The sequence below is a fragment of the Hyperolius riggenbachi genome, chromosome 1 (assembly GCF_040937935.1).
Source record: "Hyperolius riggenbachi isolate aHypRig1 chromosome 1, aHypRig1.pri, whole genome shotgun sequence".
NCBI classification, from domain to species: Eukaryota; Metazoa; Chordata; class Amphibia; order Anura; family Hyperoliidae; genus Hyperolius; species Hyperolius riggenbachi.
In genome coordinates this window covers 34325971-34350965 of record NC_090646.1, presented here as the reverse complement: position 1 = coordinate 34350965, position 24995 = coordinate 34325971, and the positions used below count along the sequence as shown (strand labels likewise).

At 41.8% G+C, this 24995-nt stretch overlaps 1 protein-coding gene across 1 annotated transcript in view; it reads left to right on the top strand.

Annotated features, from left to right (window-relative positions):
• The first annotated feature begins 5467 nt into the window (after positions 1–5467).
• The window catches only part of LOC137545879 (vomeronasal type-2 receptor 26-like), a 48117-nt gene continuing 28589 nt past the window's right edge, over positions 5468–24995 (top strand). The window contains exon 1 of the mRNA XM_068267658.1: positions 5468–5582. Within this exon, the coding sequence (XP_068123759.1) occupies positions 5468–5582 (115 nt within the window). The remainder of the gene's footprint in view (positions 5583–24995) is intronic.

Here is a 24995-nt window from a genome sequence, read left to right as displayed (position 1 = left end):
CCAGATACATAATAATTTTAGGTGATACTGGGGCCTATACTTCAGAACCCCCCAAAAATAACATAACTGAAAAAGAATAAAATCAAGTACCCCAAAAGAATATGTATATATGTATGGAGATTTTGAAACTGCAGACAATCTACACTGTCAACACTAAAAAAAACAAAAAAAAACAAAACAAAAATAAACTAAAAAATAAACTCCACCAATTTTGCAGCCTGTATCAACATTATATGTGGTATGACAAATGTTACCACAAGATCTGAAACATTAGCAATCATTTAAAAAAACTAGACTTTAGGGATGGAAATGGTTTATCATTATATATTACTGCCATACAGGGATATGGATGATTTTCTTTAGAAAGAGGGAGACTAACTTAAAACAAAGCAAAACGCATAGAGCCCTAAGGTAGACTAAAAAAAAACTGCCAAAAAAATGGAAAAATCACGTCCTAAAGTGTAAGCAATCACCACATGATATTAACAGATAACAATGTGACCCAGAATTACATGCGCTGCCTTATTGATCTGCTGTAAGCGCATGCAGCAAGCTGCATACCCCTTTACAGATATATTCTGTGTAGCCTCAATGTTTCTCCATAATTTTTTCAGATGAATATGGCTTTCACGGTTTCACAACAATCTCTAAAATGCAAGTACAGACAATATACAAAGTGATATATCCTCAGCAGTGGCATTCAGAAATATTGATGTTACAATGACTGTGTTTTATCAGTGTGGCTTGGAGGAGCAGTTCTTTTATTAACCTCTGGGTGGCGCAGAGGGGTGTGGCAGCAGGGTGAGGCATTACACTGGTGGAGCAGGCCAGTAATTGTTTTATATTTGTGGAGCATCAAAGTCAGACATGGTACAATTGCAAGACACATAGCATATCAACAATAAGGTAACAGTGACTCTGCATGCCTATCTGCTGGGATTTGTGATAGGATTTAACAAAAATACAGTCTAACAACCATGTTACAATATTCAAAAAGAAACAATTCATGGAGCACCATTGAGTAATAGTGTATGAATCATATACCTCCAAAGCATAAACTGCATCAGGTATATAAATTCTGTTCAAAAATGAACACTTCTATTGACTTCATTTACCTATCAACAAACACTGTGGCAAAACTGTACTTTAATCACACGCATTATAGGTCTGGGTGACAAATGCTACCTTATTAATAATAACTGACAAAGGGTTTCATTAACAGCTCTAAGATACGTATTTATATGTGAAATATTTTGACAGTTAAATTGATTGATGTTCTATCATTTATTTATTTTTTATATACCAGTTGAGTACAAAAACATGCTACTCCAGGAAAGGATCTTTATAGAAAAATACAAATAATAGTAAAACAATATTTTTATGACTAGGGCAAACTCCTCTTTTTTTTTTTTTTTTTTTTTTTTTAAAGTTACAATAAGATCACACACCCAGCTCAGACACTCCCAAAATTAGCAGAAAAATAGTATAATAGTGTTTAAAATGTAATAGTGTTTAGATGAGACAAAGAATCTCCCCTGCTTATAAATTTGTAAGACACTAGGCAAGAGATAACAAGGAAAATATATAAAAAAAAAATGTGCAAACCAACCATCGCCTCAAAATGGTATCTATCCTACTATTCCTGGATTCTATCAAAAAGTTTATCTCTAATATCTAGATTTAGCACAGAAACTTGCACATATTGTGGAAGGAATATTTAAAGAAACAGCAACAATATTTACCCTAAAAATTTAATTAGATATTTTACTCATTTTTAAAAACATCTCTTTCTAGGCATACCTTTCATGGGTGCTACTACTTTTACATTGGATTTTAAGCTACAGGTGAATTTGTGGTTTTACAAAGGTTGCTGATCATTCAAACCTTGGCTAAATGTCAAAATAAATCTTATTACACTTTTAGGCCAGGCTCACAGTGCTCACTTGCATAACGCACAAGTTAAAATGAGTGTGAACTTGCAATGGAGATTGGACATAGAATTTAATACAAAGACCGCATGCAGCGAGTTAGAATATCACGATCCATTACTGTGAACAAGTCCATAGAATAGTATAGGCACTAGGCAGTAAGTTGACATGCAGAATTTCTCTCAACTGAGCATTGTGAACCCGGCCCCAAACTCAATGACTAAATCTTCCTAATCTGTAAAATCTACATACCTCTGAACTCTGAAAAACATTTGCAATACAGCTCAACTAATAGACAGTTTCACTTCTGATTTAAAAAAATACTAAGAGTCATCAGCGCTTAAAAAGGAGACACTGAATAAAAAACCTCACCTCAAACATAAGTCATAAAATATATTTGTACTCTGCCAGTAGAATAGCAATTAAATGTCACTCACTATTCTGAAAGGGAAAAAAAGCTATCGCTAACTAGGCGGAAGCTCAACGTACCAAGCTAAGTTTCACTGACACACGTCTCCCAGCCTGAGAAAGAATCTTCCCATCTATTACAGAGACTGCTGCCCAATAATAGTTAGAAATGTATTTCTACCTAATGTAATACTGACGACACAAACAACACAGCTCTCTCATCCATAGCCGGCCACAATGGGCTCTATTCATAAAAAAGTTGTTGCGAGAAAACTCCTGGAGGGAAAATACCGCAGCGGTATTTTACACTTCTGGGTGGTCATTCAAAAAAAATCTTGAAAGCTGCGATGCAAGAGCGGAGATCTCCCGCTGAAAGCTGGTGGTAAGCTGTCGGAAGGCATGCGGAAACACTTCAGCCGGCAGAGTCCCTCCGTGCACTGCTCTCTCTGGGAGGTCTGTCCCATTCACTTGTATGTAATCCGCAAAATCAGAGGAAGCGGTATTTCCCGTCCACATACCGCTTCCTCTAATCTTTATGAATGGCCATTTTGTTACTTTTTTCTAGATAAATCTAGAAAAACACTGGAGAAGGCGGAAATTTCTCGCTCTGCTGGGGGATTGTAGATTTTCATGCGGGAACAGCTTTTATGAATGCCCACTTTGCTAAATGGACGGGAAAATCCGCTGTTTTGAGCGGAAAACTTGCGGTAAGGTTTTATGAATAGAGCCCAATATCTCATACACAATACGTGATGCCCTTAAAGGACCAGACATACCATATTTTCCTATGCCCACTCAGCCTAATACTATTCCACATTCTCAGTAAACAATACAACAAACAAACATGCAACATATTTTTTCCAATGACATTTTCACTGACCTTAATCTTTTAACCAACAACAATCATTCAACCCACACATGCTATGTACAAATCCAACATACAACTAATATTCATAGCCAGATACATTCCTCGTCCAATACCAACAATTACACACATATTCACAAGTGACTAGTTGCTTTACATCGCTTCACAAACTTCAAAACTATCAACAAATATTCATATAACAAATCAATATACACATCTAATATACAGTTACTTTTCCTTGACATCATTACCATGATACATTCTATTTACCTTCCCACTAACCTCATCAAAGATTTATTTAATAATTTCTACCATATTTTCAGGATTGATACATAAATGAACATTAATGCGGCACAACACCAGGAGTTTCTCCAGACATGATTGGCAGTCTTAGGTGCAGGAGTCCAGTGCAATAGGATATACATTTATTGTGATCACTTTTTTCCCACACTTCTTCCTGCTCCAGACTGCGCTATCTATTGAAAACTTCCTAGGGTGCAAATCCATCAATTCTACCAGCAGTATCTTTCTCTTGAAAATATGGTAAACGCCATCTTATCGCTGCGCAAAACTAATACTTAATACAATATTACATTTTTCCAAAACAACAATCCCCTATTTACACATTACATTATACAACAAATATAGAAATAAGAATTGTGAATGTAATCCTAATCAAAGTTAATCCACATTGTTATTCTCTCAATGCTAATTTCACTTATTTATTATTTTTTTCCTTTAGCCTTCCTTCTTTTAATTACTTTAGGAATAGATTTATGTATGTGGCTCTCAGTGTTAAGATTTGGCTGACATAAACCCAGGAGACCTTCGCCCTATTCACTGGCAGGCGTTAACGCGTTATCTAACTTAGGTTCTCTTTCTGGAGTCAAATTCGTATTAGGGTTATCTTGTATTATCACAACCCCCATCCACAATTTTGTAATATCCTCTTTTGGCCATTTTGCTAATCTGTTTATGGATTTACTATGGTAATTCCTAGGTTTTGGAAGAACGGAGTAGTGTACACTACAGTTGTCCCCTTTTCTGGGATTTGAGTTTTAAACCTATGGTGGTGGGCCGGGAGACAGTGAGAAAAAGCTGGCTTACTGTTTGGGTCCAGAGGCACCCGGTTCCCAAGGAGGTCCTCCTGTGCCTCTAGACTAGGGCTAATGGGGATAGTCTACACTTTGATTGGGCTGGAATGTGTCTGTATTCCTGAGCCCCACTCAGTTGGTGAATTATTTGGGGCTTGGGAATGTACTCTATAACGTAACACCCTTATTGGTGGCATAAACTAGTGGGTTATCTGAATCCTAATGTCTCAGAGTCAGTCTACCTTTGGGTCCTAATGGAAAGATCACGTCTGAATAAGATTATGTCTGTTTACAAATCCCTCACAGTGTACATGTATTTGCCGCACCCAACTATGTGGTGCAAAGGTGCGTGGATCAGTAACAACTAGATAATGTACCCTAAAGTGAGGAATGTAAGGGAAAACATGGGGGTGAGTTCTGTAGGGCCTTTCTCTAGTGGGGGCATAAATCCCTGAGTCACTGGTCAGTCAACTGGTGTCTGTTCGGTATCTAAGGATTCTTTCTATAGTCCCAACTTGGGGACGCTTATAAACTAACTCTGTTGGAAGTTACCGTGAACTTCTTATAGTTTGGGCGGGAATTTTAAACCAGTCAAGACACCAATATACTGAGATCAGTAATTCAATTTCTTTTCTGTATGTCAGACTTCGTAATATCGGCACTCTGGTATTATTGAGGAAAGGATTTCTGACTAATGACACTGAAATCAAGCCTAATTGTGGTCTTGATTTCAAATTTCCTCCTGTGGACTTAACAGCTGAAATAGCATTAGCCTGCTTCTTTGGGGTCCTTCTGACTGAACAAAAAAGAAAAGAGAAGAGCCTCTTTGGTCAAATACCAGAGTGTCGACTTGTCTATTGCAAAGACAACAATATACAGCCGACCTGTCGTATCCTACCTAATACGACAGAGTTGAACGGCATGAAAACAGATTATCTTATGGACTTCTATGCGATAGATAAGATTCAAGCAAAGTAGAAAGAAGATTGTGATCAAATTATGTGACCAATCTCTATATTAAAACAATTAAAACAAATGACAAACAAAGACTACTAAACTATTACATATACCCATTCTATCTTTCAAGAACAGCCCGCTCCTCCCACCCGGGAGCGTCTCTTGTGGGGTGATCAAGCCCACGTCTTATAACTTATAACCCCGTCAACTCTAGTATGAAGGCCACTTTATCTTATAACCCCGTCAACTCTAGTATGAAGGCCACTTTATCTTATAACCCCGTCAACTCTAGTATGAAGGCCACTTTATCTTATAACCCCGTCAACTCTAGTATGACGGCCACTATTCCAGTCAAATATGACTGACACTATATACAAAATATTACACAAAATTTAGACAGACAGACAGTACTGGGAAAGCGGCAAAAATGAGTTCCCTAAGGGCGGGAAAGATTCTGTACTTACCCAGGACTGGGCTGTCGGCCTTTCGGCTCTCTTCCGCAGCAACCTCTGCTGATCCGAGTCACGGCACCAAATCTGTAAGCGGTCACTTTATACTTAACACTATAACACTATTGATAAGATACAAATATTAATAATATAAAAATAACGGTCCATAATTTGATTCAAGATTGGCATGCCAAGATTCCATTCACATGAATAATACACGGACAAAAGTGCTGTGTGGTATAAGTGAACAGAATGACGTGTTTAATGAATTCTCAGCTTAAATAGAATTTTAACCACAAAAGGCACATGCTCAGTCATTATACATCTTATAGGGAAACATTTTAACATATAAAAAATATCTAAATATCTAAACCTTTTGTTGCAGGAAATATCAGAACTAGTCAACAAGTGTGAAGCTGTTTGGCTGTGCGCCCAGAACATGTGGTGGGCTATTAGGGTAAATGTATCATAGGTGTGACAACGGATATAAGCTTGTGGTATAGGCTTCAAAAGAATATATCTGTGCAGCGACATTTAATATCATCATGGCTAAACCCTACTATTCCATCCCATCTTATCATATGGAGATACAAAATATAGTGATTGCATAGTATTGTTCTTATATATGTTCTTATAAAAATCTATATTATCTGTAACTAATATAACTAATATGGATGCTTCTGAACAACATGGCATCTGAACAGTTGCTAAGTACTGCAAAGCCTTATGATATGCCTTGCGGGTTACCGAACTAAGCAATTCCTAACACTATGATTATATGAGTATATGTTCATGTCCATCCTATTATATGATTATATGTATGAGCAAGCAAAGGAATATGTGTTAGATATATTAGGTTTGGCGAATAAGTAATAAGGGTCCCAGGGCCCCCCACAACACCAAGCTTTGTTTTTTTTTTTTTTTTTAGTAGGAGGTCTTTTTGGTCCCTTTTATCCCCCTATACATTCCGAGAGGTTTGGGTCACCCTGAGCTGCTTGGTTACTCTGTTGTACTGTTCCAAGCCCTATCTCATACAGCCATATCAATTTCTGCCAAGTACTGATGAGGACTGAAAGTCTGAAACATGTGGGGTTAATATGACTCTGTAAAATTTAAAGCTATATGTTTGCTATACATCGGCAATTCTGGATGCTTGCTTGGCTTACCAAGGGTGAAAAGGGATAATTTGCATATTTAGTAGCAGTGCATTGTGGGTAACCACAAATGTTCACTTATAGCTGAATTATTGCAGATTTCCTTCTGTTTTAAGAAGGCAAATTACACCAAGCTTTGTTTGTTTTAGTAGGAGGTCTTTTTGGTCCCTTTTATCCCCCTATACATTCTGAGTGGTTTGGGTCACCCTGAGCTGCTTGGTTACTCTGTTGTACTGGTCCAAGCCCTATCTCATACAGCCATATCAATTTCTGCCAAGTATTGATGAGGACCAAAAGTCTGAAACAGGCTGTCTACATGTGGGGTTGATATGATTGTTTAAAATTTAAAACTATATGCTTGCTATACACCAGCGGTTCTGGATGCTTGCTTGGCGCACCAAGGGTGAAAAGGGATAATTTGCATATTTAGTAGCAGTGCATTGTGGGTAACCACAAATGTTCACTTATAGTTGAATTATTGCAGATTTTCTTCTGTTTTAAGAAGGCAAATTACTCCAATACAGTGTGCGGCATTGCAGGAAGTGACGACAGTGGAACGCTCGATGGAACACGGAAGAGGTGAGTCATTCCCGCCCGCTGCCTCCTAATAGTTGCGGCTGCTGCTGAGCTTAAGCAGGAGGGGGAGCGCACATGGGGGACCCAGGTGGGGGGAGGGGGGTCCTGCTGAGCTTAAGCAGGAGGGGGAGCGCACGTGGGGGACCCAGGTGAGGGAGGGGGGGGTCCTGCTGAGCTTAAGCTGGAGGGGGAGCACACATGGGGGACCCAGGTGAGGGAGCGGGGGTCCTGCTGAGCTAAAGCTACAGGGGAGTGCACATGGGGGACCCAGGTGAGGGAGGGGGTCCTGCTGAGCTCAAGCTGCAGGGGAGTGCACATGGGGACCCAGGTGAGGGAGGGGGGTTCTGCTGAGCTTAAGCTGCAGGGGGAGCGTACATGGGGGACCCAGTTGAGGGAGGGGGGGGGGGGTCGTGCTGAGCTTAAGCTGCAGGGAGAATGCACATGGGGACCCAGGTGAGGGGGGTCTGACCCCTCTCCCCGCCTCTGTGCCCAATACCCCCTTCCTGCCCTCTACCCCCTTATGCGGTGTATGCTACGCCGCGGGTCGGCTAGTACAAAATATTTCAATAAATCACAGAAGCATTATCGCAAAAATAGCATCCATAAATATATATTGAATATATTGCCATCTAGTGGGCAAAAGTATTCTGACATAAGTAAACCTATATTAAATAGAAATCAAGAAAAATGGAGGCAGACTGGGGACATCTACTGGTAGTCTGGGCAATTACAATACTTTCGGTGATACAATAAATGCAAGTAAAAAAATAATTATTTTGTATAACAATAGACAAGTGCTAAGTGTACAAAACATATATTACATATCAGAATGTCCACTCTACAACAATTGGTGACAAATGTGAAGTAAAAAAGTACAATAAACTCCTATACATTTGTGCAATATTCTTGATCTAAAACGGAAGTAGTCCATTTCTTCAAAATTGAATATACCAGATTGCAAGTGCTTGTCCAACGGTAAAAAGTGTCAGTGCAATTACCAAAAATAAACTGGAATATAAGACAAAAAAACACACTTAATTATTCAATATGAACAAATAAATGAATGTAAAACCACTCATGTGAAAACATGCCGCATAAAAAACGTAATTGCCCATACTCACTTAGGGCAGAGGACAATGAATCAATATTGTGCCAAAAAGTGAATATACAAGTGCCAAGACAAAGTACGTGTAATTATCTCCTCTGTGAGGTCTGCTTTGTCTTCAGACACTACTGCAGCCAGGCTATGCTGGCTGCTGTTTGCAGAGATTTTCTCACAATGAATGATCTGTCCATTTGCATTTCATTCGTATTCCATTATGGTATGGCCTGCTATTCTGAATCCAAGTGCTATGCTGTTTGCATGGGGATGCATGAACTTATGGGATGCAGGCTAAGTGAATGCAGATGGCTGCCTTGGCCTTTTACAGGTCTGTCTCTGATTGGTGCGTTCATCCATAAATGTCACTTCCTGAGTCTGCTATCCCGCCTGACATATTGCTAGTCTATTGGACTGCAGTCCTGGGTCTATGTTCTTGCGAACATTTCTCTGTGATAGCTCTCAAACCTTAGTCAGATCCTGGTGTGTTTGATCCGGTAGGACCCCAGGGATTCACACATAGCTTAGGTTCATTATTGTAATTATTATTGATATTCTGTATATGACCTTTTGCTTGAACCTCTGACTCCGCTCTCTGCCTCCTGATTCTGTGCTGTGCTTATCTGATCTGTTGCTGATTCTCTGCCTGATTCCCAACCCTAATTTCTGCCTTACGATTCTGTACTGTATCTCCTGATCTGTTGCCAACTCCTGATTGTTTGACTACTCTGCTACCAGTGGGTTCCCCCCCACTGGGGCTTACCGCCTTGGTGGCGTTCGCCACTTTACTGTGCACCAAACATGTGTACTTCTCACAATAATAAAGTATACTGAGTTATGTTCTGTACTTTTTGTATTGTGCATTGCTGCTCTGCATTGCGCAATTTCTGTCTGGCATGTATGGATGCGCTGTGAATAAATGTCTGTCTCCTCAAAGTCTACTATCATTTTGACAGACATTCATCTGATCCGTTGCAGATCTGTTCCTGTCCTGTTTTTGTATTGCTCATTGCTGCTTCCGCATTGTGCAATTTCTGTCTGGCATCTGTGGATGCTCTGTGAATGAATGTCTGTTTCTTCAAAGTCTGCTATCAGTTGGACAGACATTCATCTGATCTTTTGCAGATCCGTTCCTATTTCTGTCCTGTTAATATATTGCTCATCGCCGCATTCGCTTTGTGTAATTTCTGTCTGTCGTCTGTGGACTGTTCAGAGGATTTGACTCTCTGTGCTCCACAGCTCCACCTGCTGGCTTGTTTTGTTTCTCCACAGGTGTGTTCCACCATTACTAGGCTCCTCTGTCTGAACGCTTGTGGGAGATCTCTCTAGAGTAAGCGTACACGCTTAATGATAATCGTGGGGATCATTCTCGCAATTGTTATAGTACGTCAGTAGTCCATACTTACTTGGAACACCAGGGTAAACTATATCAGTGAGAATTAAAAGATCATGAAAAATAGTGAACAATCACATCCTGGGTCATACTCACAACGACCCCATGTGTGAGTGAGCACTGAGCAGACAAAATGTAAAGTGCACAAGAGAAGTGCATATCGTAAAGTGACCACCTGCAGTATACTATGTAACAGGGCCGGATAAACTCCATCTTTCCCAGCACACATATATTTTATAGAAGACACACCAAATATGAAATACTCACATCAAGGTGAAAAATAAATATTTGTTAGGTGGCAGGATGTATTAACCTCCCTGGCGGTTTATTTATTTTGCCAGGGAGGCTGCAATGTGGTTTTTTTTAAATAAAAAAAAAAAATATTTCATGCAGCCAACTGAAAGCTGCATGAAAGCCCACTAGAGGGCGCTCCGGAAGCGTACTTTCGATCGCCTCCGGCAATCGAAAGTAACAAGATAGGCCGCAATGAGCGGCCTATCTTGTTTCGCTTTCCTCGTCGCCATGGCGACGAGCGGAGTGACGTCATGGACGTCAGTCGACGTCCTGACGTCAGAGCCGCCCGATCCAGCCCCTAGCGCCGGCCGGAACTGTTTGTTCCGGCTGCGCTGGGCTCGGGCGGCTGGGGGGACCCTCTTTCGCCGCTGCACGCGGCGGATCGCCGCGGAGCGGCGGCGATCGGGCAGCACACGCAGCTGGCAAAGTGCCGGCTGCGTGTGCTGCTTTTTTCAGAATGGAAATCGGCCCAGCAGGGCCTGAGCGGCGACCTCCGGCGGCATACCCCGAGCTCAGCTCGGGATTACCGCCAAGGAGGTTAAGAAACAGTCAACAGAGTCACCACGCACATATTTGTATATGTATATATCTCAATGTCCTAACGCACATTATCTCATGCGCTTCCTGGCCTGTTGTTGACAAGTAAAAATTAATTAATCAGATAAATCACAGCACATTTGAGTTGACATAACAGTCATAGGCCTCAATTCATCATTGTCTTTGAGATAACTTTTTCCAATTCGTTAAATTACCGAATTCGAAGTTTATCGTTTTTCTAGTTGTATTCATCAAGGTTTTTCCGCATTCGGTGTGAATTCGATAAAATATCGATAACAATGCGGTAACCATTCGATAACATGTTGATATTTCCATTTTACAGCGGTAATTTAACACAAGGCCATAAGATTCCCGTGGAATTGTGGGTAAAAGGCAGTCCTTTGAACACTACGTAGCAACATTCCGAATAGGGCTTAACACCTGGACCAGGATTCTGGGAGTGGCTTGGGACAGTTATGGCCTGATAGGCGCTTTTTCTGAAAAAATATAGTGCAGCTAGCAATTTAGTTATTCCCTGGCACTGCCTGTGTTCTCTTACAAGATGATTCAAGAGAAATGCCGATGTCCTGGTATAGTAAATAAATCTATTCTCTTGCAAATTGATATGGTTCTAGACCTTATTCTTGACCTTCTGCACCTTTGAATCACTCTCAGCTGATACATAACCACTTCAAATGGCTCCATCTTCTCTGTCAGCAATGATCTGACGGGAATAATGACAGAGCAGTGAAGGAGATAACTAATCCTAAATGTAATGCTAAACCACGCCCACTTTCATTTTCATGAATTGCACATTCTTCTGTTTTAATGCATCATTACCGAATGATTACCGAATGCTCGCTAACAGCTGTAGATACATTTTATCAATCCTGAAATCAACTTAACGAATTTGGTATTTTACCGAACTGATGAATCGAGGCCATAGTCTCTGATTCCTTGGGCTACTGAGGCAAAAAGCAAGCAAAATTTGAATCTTCATTAAGCCCCATCGGGTTCCTGGTCTGTAACCTATAACCTATTATTCAATATATAAATAACCTATTATTCAATATATATTTATTGATGCTATTTTTGCGATAATGCTTCTGTGATTTATTGAAATATTTTGTATTTTATAGTATATACTGTATATTTATAGCACACTGGTGCTCCAATATTTGTAATATTTGTTTCCAGCCAGCCGCCAAGCCCTTTAGCACACAACCCCTTTACATGTATTTACCGGACTAGCGCCGCTCGCGTCATGTGTCATCACGTACGCATAATGGGGCGACGCGGAGAGGGGTGACCACGCCCTCAACGGCTAACTTGCGGCGGCGAGTAAAGTAGTGTATTAAGGCTCCCACTTTTACGTTCTTTTATCTCCAAAGAAGAAGTGCAATACATGTGAGGTCCACACTGCCAGTTGGACCAATGGGGAACAGTGCTACAATTGGGTAAGGTGGCTTTTTGGATACTTGCTACTTTTTCTACCTCATCGCTGCATCTTATATATCACTACTGTTTTTTGCAATACCTAAAAAAGGGAGATTCTATCTTTGCAGCTGGTTAGGGATTCAACCATTTTGACTTATTCACCCATCTGCCCCTACCTGCATTTAGCTGATTATATTAATATATGTACACTTATATAATTACATATTTCCCCTATGGCAATATTGGCAGTGTTTTTATTGTTTGGGATACGTCCTTGAATACAATTGTTATACATTTTACACTTGTGTGCATTTATAGTTGTTATGACATGCAAACCATGGATTGCTTTTTTTTTGTGTATCATGGTGTCTTAACTTTTTCCATGGATATGGATTTGTTAGTGCTCTGTTTTGTTGTGGTACACTTCAGGTGCACTTAGCGGTCATGCATGCTGAGACACTTGGTTTTGGGCCTTCCAATTATTGATAATGCAAAGGTCCCTGCACATACTGTCACTTTAAATGCATCAGGAGGCTCTTCCTGCAGCCACTTCTAAGACAGGTACTCTTGGTCAAGGTGCACTTAGCAGTTATCCAGACATTTGGTTTCGGATCTTGCAATATCTGATAATGCAAAGGTCCCTGCACGTGCTGTCGCTTTAATGCATCAGGAGGCTCTGCACTGGAACACAATTTCGGCTACAGAGAAATGTTCACATTACAGCGGAACTGAAATTAAAAAAAAAACAAAAAACCTGTTTCACTTACCTGGGGCTTGTGCCAGCCCTGTGCAGCCTTCCTGTCCCCACGCTGGCCCTCCACAATCCTCTGTTTCGGTTGACTCGGCAACTGGACCTGCACGCACTAAGCCCCACATATCTTTCTCTGCAATAGCTATTGGTGCAGAACACTATTGCAGGAGTGAAGGCAATGAAAGATATTATTATTATTATTATTATTATTATTATTTTTTATTTATATAGCGCCAACATCTTCCGTAGCGCTGTACATAGTACAAACAAATAATGGGGAACAAATATAATAAGAAATACAAGACACTGTACAGTCATGACATTGAATAGAACAAATACAGATACATACATAGTTGATATGTAGTTGGTACATATACATGTGTTAAAATGACAGCAGTATGAGAAACACTAGGAGGAGGTCCCTGCCCTTGCGGGCTTACAATCTAGAGGGTAGTGGGGAGGAAACAAAAGGGAAGGAAACACAAGGATTAGTGGGTGAGCCAGTGTGCCTTCAGTGCTGCCTATAACAAATTTTAGGCTTGTCTGAACAGGAGTGTTTTCAGAGTACGTTTAAAGGTTTTCAGACTCGTGGCATGACGAACCGGCTGAGGGAGAGAGTTCCAAAGGAGAGGGACAGCCCGTGAGAAGTCTTGGATGCGAGAGTGAGATGAGGTGACTAGGCTGGAGGACAAAAGGGTCTCCTGTGAGGAACGGAGGGTCCGGGCGGGGAGGTATCTGGAGATTAAAGAGGAAATGTATGGAGGCGATAGCTTGTGTAGAGCTTTGTATGCAAGTGTGAGACGTTTAAACTGGATCCTTTGGGCAACTGGTAGCCAATGGAGGGATTGGCAGAGAGGAGCTGCCTCAGAGGATCAAGAAGAGAGGTGGATGAGACGGGCCGCAGAGTTTAGTAGGGATTGGAGAGGTGCCAGTCTGCTTTGGGTAAACCACAGAGTAGGGTGTTGCAGTAGTCAAGACGGGAGATGATTAGGGCATGCACAAGCATTTTAGTTGCTTCTTGTGAAAGGAAGGGACGGATTCTGGAAATGTTTTTGAGATGGAAGTAGCAGGAGGTAGTTAAAGTGTTAATATGTGGTTTAAAGGAGAGCTCAGAGTCCAGAGTTACCCCTGGGCAACGAGCTTTGGGGGTTGATGCTATTGGGGTGTTATCTACATTGATTGTGACAATGGGAGGTGGAACAGAGAGTGAAGGTGGAAATATCACAATCTCCGTTTTGCTCATATTGAGTTTAAGGAAGCGGGATGACATAAATGTAGATACAGCGGATAGACATTCGGGGACTTTTGATAGTAGTGTGGAGAGGTCTGGGGCAGAACAATAAATTTGTGTGTCATCAGCATAGAGGTGGTATTGAAACCCAAAAGAGCTTATTATCTGTCCCAGGCCATGGGTGTAAATGGAAAAGAGGAGGGGTCCAAGGACGGACCCTTGTGGTACTCCCACAGACAGTGGGCGTGGAGAGGAGTTGGTATCAGGGCCGGATTTATACTTTTCAACACCCTAGGCCAGCTATCACCAGGCGCCGCCCCCCTCCCCCAACAGACATCTAAATGAAGCCTGTTCAAAATTGACCTAACTATGACTGTGGTAGGGATAAGATTTTGAGCTCCTCCAGGTAGGTGGGGAAATGACTACGTAGTCTGTAAAGTGCTGCAGAAGACGCAAGTGCTATTCAAATACAAAATAAAAATATGATAGGACATTAGACCCTGACTATGGCTAAAATTAGATTGCGATCTCCTCTGAGGACATTCAGTGACATGACTATGTACTCTTTAAAGTGCTGCAGAAGATGTCAGGGCTATATAAATACATAATAATAATATGGTAGGACATTAGACTATGGTAGGGATTAGATTGTGAGCTCGTCTGAGGTCAGTGACATGACTATGTACTTCGTAAAGTGATGCAGAAGATGTCAGTGCTATATAAATACATAATAATGATATGGTAGGACATTAGTGGTGGCTGGATAGTGTACTGGTTAAGGGCTCTGCCTTTGACATGGGAGACCAGGGTTTGAATCCTGGCTAGGGCAAGTACCTATTCAGTAAGTAGTTCAAGGCAAGACTCCCTAACACTGCAGGGTGGCCTCTTGAGCGTGTCCCAGTGGCTGCAGCTCTTGAGCGCTTTGAGTCCAACAGGAGAAAAGCGCTATACAAATGTTCGGATTATTATTATTATTAGACTATGACTATGGTAGGGATTAGATTGTGAGCTCCTCTGAGGACAGTCAGTGACATTACTCTGTACTCTGCAAAGGTCTGCAGAAGATGTCACTGCTATATAAATACATAATAATGATATGGTAGGAAATTACACTATGGCTATGGTAGGATTAGAGTGTGAGCTCCTCTGAGGACAGTCAGTGACGTGACTATGTACTCTGTAAAGTGCTGCAGAAGATGTCAGTGCTATATAAATACATAATAATAATAATCATAATATGGTAGGCCATTAGACTATGACTGTGGTAGGATCAGAGTGTGAGCTCATCTGAGGACAGTCAGTGACATGACTATGTGCTCTGTAAAGTGCTGCAGAAGATGTTAGTGTTACTAAATACATTGGAAGACATTTACAGATAGTGCTGACAGAGCATGAAACTGAAAATGGGTAGAGAAAGCAACATAGCAAGTGCAGTATGAGACAGGACAAGTGGGCATAAAGATTAGAGGAATGGTGGGAAGCAAGCCTAGAGGGAGAGAAGAGAGAGAGAGTGGGAAATGTAATACTACAACTATTATGTCAGCCTCAGTTATTACAAGTATATGCCAGCTGTAGACGAAAAACATTCTGCCTTTTTACAGTCCCCCACCAATATCACACAACACACACAGAGAAACAGTGCCTGAGCCCCCAGTGTTTCCATTTCTCTCCCCAAACAAACATTGCCTTGACCAGTGTGAGAAACTTTCAGACACCAGCAATGCAAGACAAGCAGGCATAAGATGTGTAGAGCTGAGCAGCAGCCTGTCAGTGCTCTCAGCCTGCAGAGTCTGTGCTGCACAACCTGAGGAGGAAAGGCTGCAGCATGATTTCTCATTCAGTGTAATAATGCTCCTGTGATAAATGTAGAGTTGCTCAAACTTTGGTTTCAATTTGCACGACAGCCTCTATTCTCCCTCACCCTGTGCAATGCTGGCTGCTTTGCTGACTATTTCATGCTTACCTCTAGTGCAGGCAGGCACTATTTCATTCCCCCCCCCCAGCAGGTCTGCTCGGAACAGCTCCATACTACCACAATGCCAAGGGGGAGGGGCGGAGAGACGAGCAGACCTGTTGGAGGAGGAAGGAAGTACAGCGTGCACGGAGAGGTAGATAAGAAGAAGCCTCTGCAACCAAGATCAAAAGAACCTACCCGGCTTGTTCGGAGGCTAGAAATCATCACCTGCGGGGCCGGCTCGCACAGTTTGTTGGACTCACACCCTGCCCTGCAGAAATAGACTGGTGCTGGGGAAAGTGCAGAGGCTGCACCACTATCCCTCCCTACTCCCAGTGCTCCGCAGGGATCTTTCATCTCCCGCCGCCACACAAGCGAGTCATGTGCCACCTGACTCAGCCTGTCCGCCGCCTGCTGCTTCTCATTTGCAAACAATGCAGGGCGGAAGAGGACAGATCTGGTCTGGCTGCTTACAGCAGGAGGAGGTGCAGTGGAGGCTTCAGATGGCGGCTGGGCACTTTGATGTTGTTTACTCCCAACACACCTGTCTGCACTGCACGCACTTTCCTGCCCTTCAGCCTCCCCAAACACTGCTGAAATTCTGGCGCCCTAGGCAATGGCCTAGGTTGGCTTGCCAGAAATCCGGCCCTGGTTGGTATTGGCATAGGAGACCATGAAAGAACGTCCAGACAGGTAAGAGTTGAGCCAGGAGTGTGCTAGGCCCTTGAATCCCAGTGTTGAGAGGGTCTGGAGAAGCAGGGTATGATCAACAGTGTCGAAGGCAGAGGACAGATCTAGGAGTATTAGTACCAAAAATCTGCCTTTGGCTTTAGCAACTAGGAGGTCATTGGCAACCTTAGTGAGAACGGTTTCCGTAGAGTGTTGAGGGCGGAAGCCAGACTGGAAGGGGTCCAACAGGGAATTAGCAGAGAGAAAGTTAGACAACTCTGAGTAAATGTGGCGTTCCAGCAGTTTGGAGGCAAAGGGAAGGAGAGAGACTGGGCTGTAATTAGAAAGGGCAGCAGAGTCTAAAGAGAGTTTTTTTGATTAGTGGCGTTATGATAGCTTGTTTAAATGGAGAAGGGAAAATGCCAGTTGAGATGGAAAAGTTAAACAGTGTTGTTAAAGCAGGAATGAGGGGGGAGGAGAGTTGGGGGATAAGATGAAGGGAATAGGGTCTGAGGCGCATGTAGTAAGATTAGCTTTAGAGATTAGTGAAGAAAGACGCTGTTCAGTTAAGGCAGAGAAGATTGTTAGCAGGGAGGAGGTTTGAGTGGGTGAGTGGTTATGTGGAGAGGGATAGTTGATAGTAGGAAAACTGCCGGGCAGAGAGGAAAAAGGAAGAGGTGATTTGACCGGTGAAGAGGGTTGCTTTTGACAGCTGTTCTGTAGTGTTTCAATTTTGCTCACAAAATATGCTGCAAAGTCTTCTGCAGACAAGCTTGTGGTTGTAGTTTGTAGGGGGAGGCCAGGTGTGGAGAAGAGAGCTGAAGGTGTTAAAAATTTGTTTAGGGTTATGGGATTGTGAAGAAATAAGTGTAGAGAAGTATGACTGCTTTGCAAGTGAGAGAGCGTCCCTGAGCTGGAGCAGCGTGTTTTTATAGTGGGCGAAGTCATCTGCATTGGTGCTTTTCCTCCACTGCCGTTCTGTCTTTTCAGTTGTTTGATCGGTTCAGTCAGCCAGGGCTGTCTGTTGATGTGGCGGGGGTGGAAGTTGGTGAGAGGGGCGGCTGTGTTCATGACAGCGGTGACTGTGGTGGAGTAGTAGATGGATGCTGACTTGGGGTCAGTGTAGGATGACAGGGAGCCCAGGGGTTTTAGAGAATCAGCTAGGGAGCAGAGGTAGAGGTTGTGATAATTCCTGCATAAGCATGATGGCTGCACTACAGTAGCTGGAGGAGGCAGGGAGGGGCTGATTGTAAACATTATGAGATTGTGATCTGAAAGGGGGAATAAAGAGTTATTAAATGTGGAAACTGGGTAGAGTCTGGTAAAAACTAGGTCCAACATGTGGCCATCTTTGTGGGTGGAGGTTGAGGACCATTGGGAGAGGTCATAGGATAAGGTGAGTGAGGGGAATTTTGTGGTAGTGGAACAGTTAGTGTCTATGGGGATGTTAAAGTCCCCATTGATGATGGAAGGAATGTCAGTGGATAGAAAGTGGAGAAGCCATGTTGAAAAGTGGTCAATGAAGGTGGAGGCTGGTCCAGGAGGACGGTAGATGACAGCAACCTGGAAATGGTGAGGGGAGTAGATGCGGACAGCATGAGCCTCAAAGGAAGAGAAAGCCAGAGAAGGTGCAGGTGCAAGCGGTGTAAAGGAGCAGTGTCCGGAAAGAAGAATTCCCACCCCACCCCCATGTTTGTCACCCGATCTAGGTGTGTGGCTAAACTTGAGGCCACTGTATGAAAGGGCAGCTGGAGACACGGTATCAGATGGGGTTAGCCATGTTTCAGTGAGCCCCAGGAAGGTGAAAGCATTAGTGATGAACAGATCATGGACGTGGGCTAGTTTGTTGACTACAGAGCGTGCATTCCAGAGAGCCCCAGCTATGGGAGGGGGAGAGCTGGGAAGGCAAGGAATGGTGATCATGTTACATCGGTTAATGTCTGTGGAGGAGTGAGGACGGTCAGTGCGGGATGTGGTATTTACCAGAGTGCAGTGCGGTCTAGGAGAGGGTCCTGGATTGGGTGATATGTCCCCAGCAGCGAGTAGGAGTAGTAGGCAGAGATGAGAGAGGTGAGTATGTGGTTTGTATGTGACAGAGGGCTGTTTGAGAGATGTGGAGGAAGGTATGTGTGATTTGAGAAATAAGAATAGTTCATGAGTAGCGAGAAGAGAGGCTGGTAGGAGAGAGGGAGCAATGTAGATGTTATTGCTGGCAGCGAGAGGGGTGTGTGATGTAGGTATTTTAAGTAGTGGGGCTGACAGAATAATGGCTGTAAAAATGATATCAAACATTTTGCAAGTTGGTGTGTATAATTAGGGAAAATAAGTGTCAGAGTTAAAGAGTGCAGGGTAGTTTGTGTGATATTATCAGGTGTATGTTAATGGTTGAAATGAGGGTAGTTCAGGGATTGATAAACATGAGCTGATGGTGGAAGTCAGGGAAACCAAAGAGAAGAGATCATACCAGTGTTAGATCAGCAGATGAGCAGCCATGGAGAGTTTTGTGTTTGTTCTCATCTGGTCTCTTCTGGTTTAATTCTGGGCTAATTCGGGGTGTCTTATACACCCTTAAAGATATGCCCTTTAAGTATATTCCCTGCTGACCAAAAGGTCTGCTGACCTTTGAGGTCTACTAATATAGGCCCTAACTGAGTTTGGAGTTAATAGGCAGACTGCTATCAGGTGAGAAGATATGCATGGCTTGCCATCGTCTTACAAGTCCACGGTACGACAGTATCAAAAGTAACTGGCGGCGGGGGGGGTGGAGGATTGTGGAGGACCGGCGCAGGACAGGAAGGCTGCAAGGGGCTGGCAGAAGCCTCCCAGGTAAGTCAAACACAACATTTTTTTTTATTTCATTTCAGCTTTAAATACGAAATTCTGCTTTTTTTTCTGTTATGAAAATTATCATAATTACAAAAAACAATCAGAATTATTAAATTTTGTGTTGTTTTTGAGAAAATCTATTTTAGAAATGCAAAGAAAAATTGTTTTTAAACAGTCATTTTTCTGAGTTTAAAACATTTTTCTTTCCATTTTTACTTGTGCCCTCTATTCTTCATAACTTATGTAGCAATTTTGATGGTGACAATAGTATTGTATGGGGCTTTGCTATTCACCACCACAGTCGGCACAAAAATGATGCTAAAATTATGGTAAAATTCATGTGAAATTATGAATGATGATTATACAAAATCAATTAAAATAACAATTTGTAATTACGTATAGACGTAATTATGACAATTTACACAAAATTTAGTGCAATCGTATTTAGATGATTATGATCATTACTGATATAATAAAAACTATGTTTATGATATTTTGTACTCTAATTTATCTGCAAGATTGCATCCCATGAAGGGTATGGAAGGAACTGGAATGGGCTACATTTCATCTTCACAGGGGACGCCACTCTAAGAAGCACTGAGTGGAATAATGTATGTGTACCCCCCCTCCCTCCCCCCGCCCCCTCCTCCCCCCCAAAACACACAGAGGCGTAGCTAGGGATTTCAGCGCCCAGGGACAAAGTTTTTGCACCCCCCCAGGACAAACTGGGCATGGACAAGCATTAGAATGTGGGCGTGGTTATGGATGGAGACAAATATACAAATGCTGTTTAGATAGCCGCATGTGCCCCCTTTCCCCTGTTTAGATAGCCAGATGTGCCCCCCTTTAGATAGTCAGTCATGCCCACCTGTACCTTTAGATAGCCAGATGTGCCCTTCTTCCCCTTGTTTATATAGCTATATATGCCCCCCCCCCCTCTCCTCCTGTTTATATAGCTAGATGTGCTCTCCTTTTCTCCTGCTGTTAACGTTTCTGCACTCCTTGGCAGAGGGAAGGAGAGAAGCAGGGGCACTTTGGGCAATCAGAATGCCACCTCTCATGCACATGGGGGTGCAGCAGCTGTGCTGAGCGCCCTTACAGTGCTGCACCCGGGGACATATGTCCCCCCTTGCTCCCCCATAAGATCAAGAGCTGATCACGAATGCAGATTATGACCTCGTGGTCGCAAAACATGGTTTGTGATCACAAGCTCGTGATTAGCACCGCTGGTAACTTGACCTGTTAAGATGTTTTTGATTGAAATAGCTTATGATTTCAGTAAATTTGCCCTTCTAATTGCAAATTCCTCCTACAAATTCAACATATAATCATTTTCAGTTATTTACAGCCTATGACATGTTTTGAAATTCTGTTTGTGTAGTAATTTAGAACGGTGCATTTTAAGTTTTTGTTATTTTTGAAAAAGAAAAAAAAAACCTTTATCAGTTGGAGGTTTGTTCAGTACTCTAATGGCTGATTCTTAAAAAATTATGCTAACTGCCACTTGCATTGACTATTAAGAAAATCAGAGGAAAATAGAGTTAGCATAATAATTTTTGAAATGGTGTATGTAACCCTTCTCTTTGCTCCCCCTACCACTGTGGTGTTGTATGTTTAGTTACTAAATAAAAAAAAAAAACATCTTTCTTCACTTGTATATTTCCATTTCTGAATTTGTTATTTAGGTCTATCACCAGCTAACATCTATCAAACATTCTTTTGAGCCAAGTGGGCCAATGCTATTATTTAATGAAGATAGAGAATTTGTTTATCACTACAGGATAGCAAATTTGGTACTAGGAAATAATTCTACCAGTGTGAAGACTGTGGGTAGATTTACTCCCTGGGCGTCTGAAGATCAGCAGCTTCATATCAACACATCGGCTATAACATGGAAATCCTCCACTGAGGTAGGGCTATGATGTGCAGTGGGAATCAGAGTTAAGACTAACCATAGAATGTGACACAAGGATAGCTGTGCTCAGTTTACTCAGGTTCTGTCCTCACACTCCAGAAGGATCCACTATTGTAAAGCTCACCTCAGGAATAAACACAAACCGATAATAGTGTAGGCTTTTTGAAACAATCTATGCACCCTGTGCAGATGACATATACTGTAGGTCCTCGTGGCTTATGAAATATTAACCACTTAATGACAAGCAGACTTAAAGTGGTGTGAAAAACTATTTGCCCCCTTCCTGATTTTTTATTCTTTTGCATGTTTGTCACACTTAAATGTTTCTGCTCATCAAAAACCGTTAACTATTAGTCAAAGATAACATAATTGAACACAAAATGCAGTTTTAAATGATGGTTTTTATTATTTAGTGATAAAAAAACTCAAAACCTACATGGCCCTGTGTGAAAAAGAAATTGCCCCCTGAACCTAATAACTGGTTGGGCCACCCTTAGCAGCAATAACTGCAATCAAGCATTTGCGATAACTTGCAACAAGTCTTTTACAGCGCTCTGGAGGAATTTTGGCCCACTCATCTTTGTAATTCAGCTTTATTTGAGGGGTTTCTAGCATGAACCGCCTTTTTAACCCTCCTCTTATGTTAGGGTCAGAACCGACCCGTTTTCAGGTTTTGAATGTCTATAAGTATCGCATAAATTTGTTTATTGCATCAATATTTTTTTACTTTGTCAGGAACCTCTATTTAAACAATGTAATAGAAAAATAATCCTTTTCACTAAATTAGAAAATACTGTGGTGAAAATTATGACGTTTATGGTGTTAGGGTCAAATCTGACCCAGTTATGATATAGGATTATAGAACACTAATAAGTGCCAAAACAGAGATACTAGAGCAAAATCTGACAAGCTTGCTCCCATAAAGGATGTCTGGGAGAAATGGGTTCAGCTCCTTTCACTAATGTTTCACCCTGGGCCTCAGGTAACAGTAGATAAACGTTTGATCCCTTTCCGTGGAAATTGCCCCTTCCGGCAGTATATGCCCAGTAAGCCAGGCAAATACGGCATAAAAATCTGGGCAGCCCGTGATGCAAAAACAAGCTATGCATGGACCCTACAGATTTACACCGGCAAACCCAAAAGTGGCATCCCTGAGAAAAAACAAGCACAACGTGTAGTCCTTGATATGACTACTGGACTGCGGGGTCACAATATCACATGTGACAATTTTTTTTACCAGCTATGACCTTGGACAAGAACTTCTCAGGAGGAAACTTACCATGGTAGGCACAATAAAAAAAAAATATACCTGAGCTGCACACTGAAATTTTGCAAGTGAAGGACAGAGCTCCACTTTCTTCAAAATTTGCTTTTACAGACACCACCACTGTTGTTTCATATTGTCCAAAAAAAAAAAATTGTGATACTTATGTCCACTTTTCACAAAGATGCAGCTGTGTCATCAAGAAGTGACACAAAGCCCACAATTATCCTGGATTACAATAAAAACAAAGGGGGAGTGGTGAACCTGGACAAGCTGACTGCTACCTATACTTGTCAGCGAATGACCAGGAGATGGTCAATGGTTGTGTTTTATAACATCCTAGATGTGTCTGCATACAATGCATTTGTGTTATGGACCCACATCCACCCAGGTTGGAACACAAAAAAGAATAACAAACAGAGAATATTTCTCGAGGAGCTAGGAAGTTCCCTTGTCAAGGCACACATTGAGCAAAGGAAACGGGTGTCTCGAGATCCAATCACTGCAGCCATGATTAGACAGATGCAGAGTTCGTCAAGCACTCCATCCACACCATCAACAACACAAAGAGAATCAGTGCCAGCATCCTCATCATCATCTAGCCTTGCCACAACATCAACCAGCACAGCCACAACTCCAGTGATGCCATCTGATTCTGATTCTAAAAGAAAGAGGCGTCAGGTCTGCCCCAGCAATAAGGACAGAAAGACGCACACATTATGCTTCCACTGTAAAAAATATCTGCAAAGAACATGCTAAAAGTGTCAGCTTTTGCCACACATGCATCTAAAAACACCCACACAAACACATGCAAGTTCTTGCACAAAAATGCTTTGAAACTAGCACTTGATTTCTATTGGTTTGCCTTGCTTGCTTGTGTGTTGTTTGTTTGACGTTGCAAGTCTACATTTTGTATTATTACTTGCTTTTCATTGTTTATGAATGTTTTATGTTAAAAAAAAAAAACTTTTGTCTATATTCTTGAAGTAAATATATATGGGTCAAAATTAACCCTAACACCATCAATGTTATTATAGTTAATGTTATTAAAATAAAAATAAAAATATAAAAAAATATTTAAGAGATGTGTTCAAATACTGCTCAGCAACATTCTGGTGACATAACAACCTTTTATTTACTTATAATATTCTATTTAGGTTTATTTTACCATTTTTTAAATTTGAAAATGAGAGGTATGCTATCAAAAGAAAGGTTAAAGGGGTCACACCAAAACTATTAATACCAATCTTTTCAAGGATAAAGAAGCCTAACAAGGTAACCAAGAGGTAAGAAACAAATTGGATGATAAATATTTGTTCAGAGGGTATTTTATGGCTGATTTAAGACACGGGTCAAAACCGACCCATTAACATCATGGATAGTAACAGAAAGCTAACATAAGAGGAGGGTTAAGGTCATGCCACAACATCTCAATAGGATTCAGGTCAGGACTTGACTAGGCCACTCCAAAGTCTTCATTTTGTTTTTCTTCAGCCATTCAGAGGTGGATTTGCTGGTGTGTTTTGGATCATTGTCCTGCTGCAGCACCCAAGATCGCTTCAGCTTGAGTGGACGAACAGATGGCCGGACATTCTCCTTCAGGATTTTTTGGTAGACAGTAGAATTCATGGTTCCATTTATCACAGCAAGCCTTCCAGGTCCTGAAGCAACAAAACAACCCCAGACCATCACACTACCACCACCATATTTTACTGTTGGTATGATATTCTTTTGCTGAAATGCTGTGTTACTTCTACGCCAGATGTAACGGGACACGCACCTTCCAAAAAGTTCAACTTTTGTCTCGTCGGTCCACAAGGTATTTTCCCAAAAGTCTTGGCAATCATTGAGATGTTTTTTTAGCAAAATTTAGACGAGCCTTAATGTTCTTTTTGCTTAAAAGTGGTTTGCGCCTGGATATCTGCCATGCAGGTCGTTTTTGCCCAGTCTCTTTCTTATGGTGGAGTCATGAACACGGACCTTAATTGAGGCAAGTGAGGCCTGCAGTTCTTTAGATGTTGTCCTGGGGTCTTTTGTGGCCTCTCGGATGAGTTTTCTCTGCGTTCTTGGGGTAATTTTGGTTGGCCGGCCACTCCTGGGAAGGTTCATCACTGTTCCATGTTTTTGCCATTTGTGGATAATGGCTCTCACTGTGGTTCACTGGAGTCCCAAAGCTTTAGAAATGGCTTTATAA